We start from the raw sequence: 10,784 nt of genomic DNA, 5'->3' as shown, positions 1-10,784 counted from the left end.
CACCTACTTCCTCCATCCACCCCTGATCTTACACTATGACGTAACAAATATTTAACATCGAAAAGATAATTAATTAACATAAGCATTAAAATTACGGCTTATTGTCATTATATTGTGTAATTTAGCGAATACACTTAACATTTTAAATATCACTAAAGTTATTAGAGTGCACGAAAATACACGAAATTAAGAAAGCGTATTTTTCTAAGTATTTTTAGGAAGCATTAAGTAGACTATCAGCCACTACTACAACACTTAAAACTACTATCTACTTTTGTCTCTACTACTAATACTTATTTATCGTAGTCACACAATAATCGTCCAAATTATTTTTCGATTTAACTATTTTTTTTTATAAGTTTGAAAGAGTTTGGTGTAAAGGATTGAATTGAAAACTTGATTAACCGGTTTAAGCTTCTTTTATTCTTCAAGAGGGGAGGTGCCGGAGTGAGGTGGGAGGGAGGGCCGGAGTGAGGATGGGAGGGAGGGCGGAGTGGGGAGGGGGTGGGAGGCAGTGAGGTGGGAGGAGTGAGGTGAGGAGGAGATGGGAGAGGCCGGAGTGAGGTGGGAGGAGGGCCGGAGTGAGATGGGAGGAGGGCCGGGGAGGATGGGAGGAGGGCCGGGGAGGATGGGGAGCGGAGGAGGATGGGAGGAGGGGGGGAGGATGGGAGGAGGCCGGAGGAGGTGGGAGGGGGGTAGGGAGGAGGGGAACAACGGAGATGGGAGAGGCGGAGGGTGGAGGCTGGAGTGAGGTGGGAGGGGGAGTGAGGTGGGAGGAGGGCCGGGTGAGGGGAGGCGGTGAGGATGGGAGGAGGAGGAGGAGGAGGATGGTTTAGCTAACGTTTAATACTATGTGTGTGGTTGCTGTGGTGAGGAACTGTGTTAGCTGTGGTATGATTAGCTGTTTTATAGTTTCCTGTGGTAGGATTTAGCTGTGGTTGGTTAGGTTGGCTGGTTGACTGGTTGGCTGATTGGCTGACGTTGACTGACTGGGTGGTAGGTTGTCTGGTTGACTAGTTGACTGGGTGACTGACTGGGTGGTTGGCTGACTAACTAACTGACTGACTGACTGACTGACTGTCTGTCTGTCTGTCTGTCTGTCTGGTGGAGCAATGAAGGAACTGGTTCATGAGACTTGAGTCGACACTTACTGGAGGAGGAGACTGTCTGAGTGTTTGTTGTTGTTGGTGATGTTGTTCTTGTTATTGTTGTTGTTGGTGTTGTTGTTGTTGTCTCTGTTTTTGTGTTAGAGTATTTTATTTGTGTGTGTGTGTGTGTGTGTGTGTGTGTGTGTGTGTGTGTGTGTGTGTGTGTGTGTGTGTGTGTATGTGTGTGTGTGTTTGTTCAGTGTTGCCAAAACCTTGACAAAAGTTTACCATCAGTATTTATTAGAGCGAAAACTGGTCTGTGTTCACCCCGGCGTTGGACACACTGCACCGAGTGTCTGAGGGATGAATGAGTGGCCGGGGTGAAGGGGTGGTAGGGAGGGATGAAGGGAGGCAGTGAACCGGGGGTTGTAAACAAAGGGTTGTATCATGTATATATAAATAATAACAACAACAATATACCTTGAGTAAACTGTATACTGTTGACGGTAACGAGAATATTACATGATGATTCTAGACAGTCCATCCATATTGTCAACTTACCCACTCAGTAGGGATAATATGGCACCTTTACCCACTCAGTAGGGATAATATGGCACCTTTACCCACTCAGTAGGGATAATATGGCACCTTTACCCACTCAGTAGGGATAATAGCTTACCCCTCAGTAGGGATAATATGGCACCTTTACCCACTCAGCATGGATAATATGGCACCTTTACCCACTCAGCATGGATAATATGGCACCTTTACCCACTCAGTAGGGATAATATGGCACCTTTACCCACTCAGCATGGATAATTTGACATATCAGTCACTCATCAAGTATAATGCCATCATACACAATCAGCAGGTGTGTCAACAGGTGTGTGAGCAGGTGTGGGTAGGTGTATGAGCAGGTGTGTCAACAGGTGCATGGACAGATGTGTGGGCAGGTGTATGAGGAGGTGTGGACCTAAACTGATCATAACTTATAACTAAACATAGTGAGGTTGGGTTAGGTTAGGTTAGGTTAGGTTGGAGTTAGGTTAGGTTAGGTTAGGTTAGTATGTGTGTTTTATACTTACTATGTGGGCCAGATGACAAAAACCTTCTACCACGCTTTACTATAATTAAGCTGTACAGGTAATCATTTCTATACACAGGTACACTTATCCTTCCGTCACTGATCACACTCGTTAGATTACATCCCACTTGGACGATATTCTGTTTTATGCGATTTAACTTAACCTAACCTAACCTAACTATCCAACCGGGAGCGAACTCGTAGCAATGGTTTTAAATTAGACAAATTTAAATTTAGGCGCGAAATACGTAAACATTGGTTTGGAAACAGAGTAGTGGATGAGTGGAACAAGTTACCAAATATCATTATTAACTCGACTACGCTGGTTGGGTATGACTTTGCTTGGGAGATTGGTATCCCACTGAGCAACGCTCTTGTGCATTATGCAGAAGACCCGACAACACCCTTATCCACTACCTCCTAAGATGTCCCCCACACAACGCTTCCGTGACGCCTGCTGGACCACCACTCGACCTGACGGAACACGATGATCCTCCCCATACTGGCCAGATATTATGTAAATAACATTGATTATGTGTTAAAGAATATCCTTCCTTCCTTCCTTAGGCTTTAGTAAGCCTATAATATTTATACTGTATATACTTGTCACACTTGCCAGATCTCTGTCATTCATTACAGGGGTACCTAGTGACAGCACTAGGATCCCGCTTCCTCTATCAAGGAATAAACAATTGAAATTGAAATTGAATTGACTACGCTGGATAGCTTCAAACACAGGTTGGAGGGATATATGAGCGATAGGGGTTGGGTGTAAACAGGACTGCCCAGTATGGCCCAATTGACCCGCTGCAGTTTCCTCCGTTCATATGTTCTTATGTTAACCAAAGCTAATTTACTAGCTGTAGCTGCTTGGGGCAAAACGGATAAAAATATGAATCTTACTGAGTGGGGAAGGTTAGGTTAGGTTAGTTTTTCAAATCATAAATAGTTTACACCAACGAACATGCATAAGACATAACATAGGAAGATATGTTTTTTCCGTAAATTCCCACACATCCTGACCTCGCCCTCGCCCCGCCACGCCGCCCTTTCCCATCCGCCCTGCCGCCCGCCCTGCCCGCCCGCCCTGCCCTGCCCGCCCCGCCATGCACTAACGAGCTGACAAATAGAGATCCTGTTTCGGATCACCTGAAGATTAACACACCAACATTAACGTAATACTCGTGGTAGAGTTACGGTGTTTAATCGTCAAATGAAATAAGGTGGGGTGTCTAATCTTCAGGTGACTATTTACCGACTCGACGTATGGAAGCCGTCACCATGGTAACCAATAAGTAGTCAGACTGCGCTAGTTAGAGAGAGAGAAATTAATATGAAATAGATATATGTGTTAGTTGATGTGAGTAGTAGTAGAATTTAACACAGATAGGATAGCTTATTATGTATTAGGATATTTAATATTAAGGTAAATAAATGGTGGCGAAGGTGTGGCTATTGGGGAGGCTGGAGGCCACGTTTTAAAATAAAAAAAGTAGTAGTAGTAGTAGTAGTAGTATTTTAACAATTAAATCCCGTGGATAAAATCGAGGTGTATTTTTTCAAGAGAGAGAGACCTGTAGCAACCCGATGGACGCACACTTAAAGTCGTACACACTTGACAGAAATAGTACTGTGTAAGTGGGAATAAATTCTGTTTATGACCCTGTATGACCCCGACCAAGGTCACAAGATGCAGCAGTAGTCCAACATGTGGAGATCATGCTGGCCTTCCTGACTCATGCATGTAGGGGTGTAAGTGTCTGAAGAGTCATGGGTTATAGTGCTAGCAGCCAAAGCGGCGAAGTAGTAAGACCACAAACAGCAGCAGTAGTAGCAGCCACAAACAGCAACTGTGATGGAAATACAAACAGCAGCAGTAGTGAGACCTGAAGCAGCAACAGTAATAGTAATACAAGCAACCGCAGTGGTGAAGACCTGAAGCAGCAGCAATGTCAGAACCAGAAGCAGCAGTGGTGCAGACCACAAACAGTAGCAGTAGTAGTAAACAAAGCGGCGAAGCAGTGATGAGACCCACAAACGGCAGCAGTGGCAACCGACCGCAAGCAGCAGCAGTAGTAGAGACCTGAAAGCAGCAACGATGGAACCAGCAACGGCAGTAGCAGCAAACACTGAGCAGCAAAGTGAAGTGAGACCGCAAGCAGCAGCAGTAGTGAGGAACCAGAAGCAGCAACAGTAGAGTAGTAGCCACAAACAGCAGCAGTGATGAGACCACAACAGCAGCAGTAGTAGAACCCAAGCAGCAGCAGTAGCAGCAACCTCAAACAGCAGCAGTAGTAAAGACCTGAAAGCAGCAGCAGTGAGTAAGACCTGAAGCAGCAGCAGTGGCAGCAGCCACAAACAGTAACAGTAGTGGTAAGATACAAAACGGCAACAGTGATGGGAGACCGCAAGCAGCAGCGAGTAGCAACCAGCCACAAGCAGCAACAGTAGTAGGAACCACAAGCAGCAGCAGTGGTAGAGACCTGAAGCAGCAGCAGTAGGTAAACAACCACAACCGGCAGCTGATGATGAAGACCAGACGGCAGCAGTAGTGAGACCACCAAAGCAGCAGCAGTGGCAAGACCTCAAACAGCAAGCAGTGGTAGAACCAAGCGGCAGCAGTGGTGAAACCACAAAGCAGCGGCAATAGTGAAGACCTGAAAAAGCAAGTGGCGGTAGCCTGAAACAGCAGCAGTGATGGGAACCTGACAAGCGGCAATGGTAGAGACCACAAGCAGCAGCAGTGGCAACCAGCCACAAACAGCAGCAGTGGTAGTAATACAAGCAGCAGCAGTGGTAAAGACCGAAAGCGGCAGTGGCAGCAACCTGAAACAGCAGCAGTGGTGAGACCACAAGCAGCAGCAGTGGTAGCAACACAAAGCAGCAGCAGTGATGGTAATACAAGCAACGTGATGAGGGAACCAACAAGCAGCAGCAGTGGTAGAACCACAAGCAGCGACAGCAAGTGGCGAAGCCACAAACAGCAGCAGTGGTAAGACCACTGAAACAGCAGCAGTGGTAAAGACCACAAGCAGCAGCAGTAGTGAAGACCACAAACGGCAACGTAGTGGGAACCTGAAGCAGCAGCAGTCAGCAGCAATAACCACAAACAGCAACAGTAGTAGAGACCACAAGAACAGCAGTGGTGGGAGCCACAAACGGCAGCAGTGGTAGGAACACAAGCAGTATGACGAAAGTAGTAACCACAAACAGCAGCAGTGAAGTAGAGACCTACAACGAAGCAGCAGTAGTAGAACCACAAACAGCAACAGTAGCAGCAATACAAACAGTAGCAGTGATGGAATACAAAAGCAGCAGCAGTGGTAAGACCACAAACAGCAGCAGTAGCAGCCCACAAACGCAACCAGTGAGAGACAAACAGCAGCAGTAGTGAGACCACAAAGCAGCACAGTGGCAGCAACACAAAGCAGAAGCAGTAATGGTAACCACAAGCAGCAGCAGTGGTAAAGACCTGAAGCAGCAACGGTAGCAGCGGCCACAAACAACAGCAGTGGTGAAGACAACCAAGCAGCAGTGGTAGAAGCAAAACAGCAACAGTAGCAGCAGCCACAAGCAAGCAGTAGTGGTAATACAAGCGGCAACAGTGGTGAAGACCTGAAAGCAGCAGCAGTAGCAGCAACCACAAACAGCAGCATATAGACCACCAAACAGCAAGCAGTGATAAGACCAAAACGCAACGTGGCAACTGCCACAAGCAGTGTGACCACAAGCAGCAACGGTGATGAACCAAGCAGCAGCAATGGTGAGACCTAAAAGAGCAGCAGAGTGAACCACAAGCAGCAGCAGTGGCAGCAACACAAACAGCAGCGATGGTGAGACCTGAAGCAGCGGCAGTGGTGAGACCTGAAGCGGCAGCAGTAGGTAGAGACAACAAACGGAAAAGCGGTGATGGTAACCACAAGCGGCAACGGTGGTGAGACCACAAACAGCAACGGTGTTGAGACCGCAAGCGGCGGTAGCAGCGACCACAAGCAGTGGCAGTGGTGGAATACAAGCAGCAACAGATGATGAGACCACCAACAGCAACAGTGGCAGCAATACAAACAGCAACAGTAGTAGGGCCACAAGCAGCAGCAGTGGTAGAGACACAAGCAGCAGCAATGGCAGCAACACAAGCAGTAGCAGTAGTGGTAATACAAGCAACAGCAGTGAAGTAGAGACCACAAGCGGCAGCAGTGGCAACCACAAACGGCAACGATGATGAGACCAAAACAGCAGCAGTAGTAGAACCACAAAACAGCAGCAATCAGCAGCAGCCACAAGCAGTAGCAGTGGTAGTAACCACAACGCAGCAGCAGTAGTAAAGACCACAAGCAGCAGCAGTAGCAGCAACCACAAACAGCAACGGTGGTAGAACCTGAAAGCAGCAGCAGTAGTGGGGAACCTGAAACAGCAGCAAAACAGCAGCAACGCAAACGGTAGCAGTGGAGACCAAGCGGCAGCAGTATAGGAAGCAACAAGCAGCAGCAGTGGTAAGACCACAAGCAGCAAGCAGTGAGACCACAAGCAGCGTAGCAGTGGTGAGACCACAAACAGCAGCAATGGTAGAAGCAAGCAGCGAGCAGTGGTGAACCTGAAAGCAGCAGCAGTGGTAAGACCAAAGCAGCAGCAGTAGTAGAAGCAACAAGAACGGCAGTAACAGCAACCAAAGCAGTAGCAGTAGTAGAAGACCTGAAAGCAGCGGCAGTAGTAGAAGCAACAAAGCAGCAGCAGTAGTAGGGACCACAAACGGCAGCAGTGGTAGGAATACAAGCAGCAGCAGTAGCAGCAACCACAAACAACGGCAGTGGTAAAGACCACAAGCAGCAGCAGTAAAGTAAGGACCACAAACAGCAGCAGTGGTAGAACCTCAAGCAGCAGCAGTGGTGAGACCACAAACAGTAGCAGTGGCAAGCAACCACAAGCAGCAACAGTGGTAAGACCACAAACAGCAGCAATGGTAGGACCACAAACAGCAGCGGTAGTAGAAGACCACAAGCAGCAGCAACCAAACAACAGCGGCAGTAGTAGGAACGAAACAGCAGCAGCAGTAAAGGAACCACAAACAGCAGCAGTAGTAGAACCACAAGCAGCAGCAGTGGTAAAGACCACAAACAGTAGCAGTACCAGCAACCACAAGCAGTAGTAAAGACCCAAGCAGCAACAGTAGCAGCAACCACAAGCAGCAACGATGTAAAGACCACAAGCAGCAGCAGTAGTAGAGCCGAAAACGGCAGCAGTGGTAAGACCACAAGCAGCAGCAGTGGTAAGAACCACAAGCAGCAGTAATAGTAGAAGCAACAAGCAAGTAGCAGTGGTAGAACACAAGCAGCAGCAGTGGTAAACAACAAGCAGCAGCAACCACAAACAGTAACGTGTAGAAGACCACAAGCAGCAACAGTAGTAAAGACCACAACAGCAATGATAGAACTAAGCTGCAGCAGTGGTAGACACACAAGCATTAGCAGTGGTAAAGACCACAAGCGGCAGCAGTGATGAAGACTACAAGCAGCAGCAACCACAAACAGTAGCGATGGTAGAGACCACAAAGCAGCAACAGTAGTAGTAAGACCACAAGCAGTAGCGGTAGTAGAACCCAAAGCAGTAGCAGTGGTAGACACAAACAGCAGCAGTAGTAAAGACCACAAGCAACAGTAGTAGTAGTGAAGCCACAAACGGTAGCAGTAGTAGAGACACAAGCAGCAGTAGTAGTAAGACCAGAAGACAGTGATGGGGAGACCACAAGCAGTAGCAGTAGTAAGACCACCAAACAGCAGCGATGATAAGACCAAAGCATCAACAGTGATGAAGACCACAAGCAAGCAGCAACCACAAACAGTAGCAGTGGTAAGACCACAAGCAGCAGTGAAAGTGGTAAGACCTAGCAAAGTAGCAGTAGTAGAACCTCAAGCAGTAGCAGTGTTAAGACCACAAGCAGCAGTAGTAGTAAGAGACCACAAAAGCAAGTGGTAGTAGAGAGCCTACAAGCAACAGTGGTAGGACCCAAGCCAGTAGTAGTAGGAACCTGAGCAGTAAGCAGTAATAGGAACACAAACAGTAGCAGTAGGAACCTACAAGCAACGATAGTAAGAACCTAAAGCAACAGCAATACAAACAATACAGTAGTAAACAGACCACAAGCAACAGAGTAGTAGTAAGACACAAGCAAGTAGCTATAGTGGGAACCACAAGCAGCAGTAGTAGTAAGAACCACAAGCAGTAGTAGTAAGACCACAAAGCAGTAGCAGTGGTAGAGACCACAAGAAGCAGCAACAGTAGTAAGATACAAAGCGGTAGCAGTGGTAAAGACCTAAACGGCGCAACAATAGTGAGACCACTGAACAGCAATGGTAGTAAGACCTGAGCAGTAGCGTACAAGACCAGAAGCAACTAGTGATAAGTAGACCTGAACGGCAGTAGTAGTAAGACCACAAACAGTAGCAGTGGTGAACCACAGAGCAAAGCAACAGTAGTGGGAATACAAGCAGCAACCGATGAAATGAGACCACAAGCAAAGCAAAGCAATACAAAACCAGAATGTAGACAACGAGACAAGCAGTGAAATGGTAAGACAAAGCAGTAGCAGTGATAGGAAGACCAAGCAGTAGCAGTAGTAAAGACCACAAGCAGTGGTGGAACCTAGCTGCAACGATAGTGAACAAGCAGCAAGTAGTAGTGCAGCCCAACAACGGTGAACCACAAAGCAGTAGCAGTGGCAACACAAGCAGCAACGGTAGTGGAGACAAAACAACCAGCAGTGGTGAGATACAGCAACGATGGCAAATACAAACAGCAACGATGGTAAGACCACAAACAGCAGCAGTAGTGGCAACACAAGCTGCAGCAGTGGTGAACACCTGAAGCAGTAGCAGCAGCCTCAAGCAGTAGCAGTGATGAGACCACAAAGCAGCAGATGGCAACCACAAGCAGCAGCGTAAGTAGAACCACAAGCAGCAATCAGAGACCACAAGCAACGAAAGCAATGGCAGCAACCACAAACAAGCAACAGTAATGAACCCAAGCAGCAGTGGTAGTGCAACAAACTGCGGCGTAGTGAAACACAAAAAGTGGCAACAACCACAAACAGCAAGTGAAACCACAAGCAGTGGCAGTAAAACCAACACAAATGGCAGCATACAAACGCAACGATGAGAACCGAAAGCAACCACAAACAGCAGCAGTGGTGAAACCTAAAGCGGCGGTGGTAACCACGGTGGCAATACAAACGGCAGCAGTGAGACCACAAACGGCAACAGCGGTGAAGTGAGACCACAAGCAGAAGCAAACGAAAAACGGCAGCAATACAAACAGTAGCAATCAGTAAGACCACAAGCAACGGTGGTGAGACCACAAGCAACAGTGGTAGTGGCGACCACAAGCTGCAGCAGTAATCAGAACCACAAGCAGTAGCGATAGCAGCGACCACAAACAGCAGCAGTGGTGAGAACCACAAACGTGAAGTAGAACAACAAGCAGCAACAACTAAACAGCAGCAGTGGGACCAGAAGCAGCAAGCAGTAAAAGAAACCACAAGCAGCAACAGTGCTCAGCAATACAAGCAGCAGCGGTAGTGAGACCACAAACAGACAGTGGTAGAAGCAACAAAGCTGAAAGAGTGGAGCAGTGTGGGAAGCCAGAGCAGTGGTGGGAGGCAACAAAACCAGCACCAGTGAAGTAGGAGACCATACAAGCAGCAGTGGTAAGAGCCACAAGAGACAGCCGAAGCAGAGCCAGCAAAACCAGTAAGCAGTGGTGAGACACAAAGCAGCAGCAGTAATTGAGACACAAACAGCAGCAATACAGCAGCCACAAGCAAGCAACAGTGGTAAGACCTGAAAGCAGCAGCAGTGGTAGAAGCAACAAGAAGCAGCAGCCACAAACAGTAGCAATGGCGAAAACCACAAGCAGCATGGTGAGACCTGAAAAACTGGCAGCAAATGGTAAACAACAAGCAGCAGCAATACAAACAGTACCGATAGTGAGACCACAAGCAGCGATGGGGAACTGGCGGCAGATATGAAAACAAGCGGCAACGGTGAAGAGAACACAGAAGCAGCAGTGGTAGAAACAACAAGCAGCGACCGCAAACAGTAGCAGTGGTAGAGCCACAAGCAGCAGCAGTGGTAGAGACCTGAAACAGCAACGGTAGAACCAACACAAGCAGCAGCAGTAGTCAGACGCCAAAACAGCAGCAGTAACGGCAACCAGCAGCAACGGCAGCAGCACCACAAACGGCAACAGTGGTAGACCACAAAGCAGCAGCAATGGTAGAAACAACAAGCAGCAGCAACCACAAACAATCAACGAAGAGGAGACCACAAGCAGCAACGATAGTAAGAACCACAACAGCAGTAGTAGAACACAAGCAGCAACGTAGTAGGAACCACAAGCAGCAGCAGTGGTAAGACCCTGGCAGCAGCAATACAAACAAGCAATAGCAGAACCACAAGCAGCAACAGTGATAGTAAAGACCAACGGCAACGTCAGTGAAGACCACAAGCAAAGCAATTGGCAGAATAAAGCAGCAACAGTGAAACGAGACCTGAAAGCAGCAGCAGTAGTAGAACCACAAGCAGCAGCAGTAGCAGCAGCCACAAGCAGCAGCAGTGGTA

General features: G+C 47.8%; 1 protein-coding gene across 1 annotated transcript; it reads left to right on the top strand.

Annotated features, from left to right (window-relative positions):
- The first annotated feature begins 5,359 nt into the window (after nt 1-5,359).
- On the top strand, nt 5,360-6,394 carry LOC121856135 (sericin-1-like). The gene is made up of 2 exons (XM_042351451.1): nt 5,360-5,495; nt 6,123-6,394. The coding sequence occupies exons 1-2, from the start codon at nt 5,360-5,362 to the stop codon at nt 6,392-6,394; spliced, it is 408 nt and encodes a 135-aa protein (XP_042207385.1).
- Nucleotides 6,395-10,784: the final 4,390 nt, after the last annotated feature.

This window comes from Homarus americanus, unplaced genomic scaffold (assembly GCF_018991925.1).
Source record: "Homarus americanus isolate GMGI-L3 unplaced genomic scaffold, GMGI_Hamer_2.0 scaffold19554, whole genome shotgun sequence".
Taxonomy (NCBI): domain Eukaryota; kingdom Metazoa; phylum Arthropoda; class Malacostraca; order Decapoda; family Nephropidae; genus Homarus; species Homarus americanus.
This window is presented reverse-complemented; position numbering and strand designations above follow the sequence as displayed.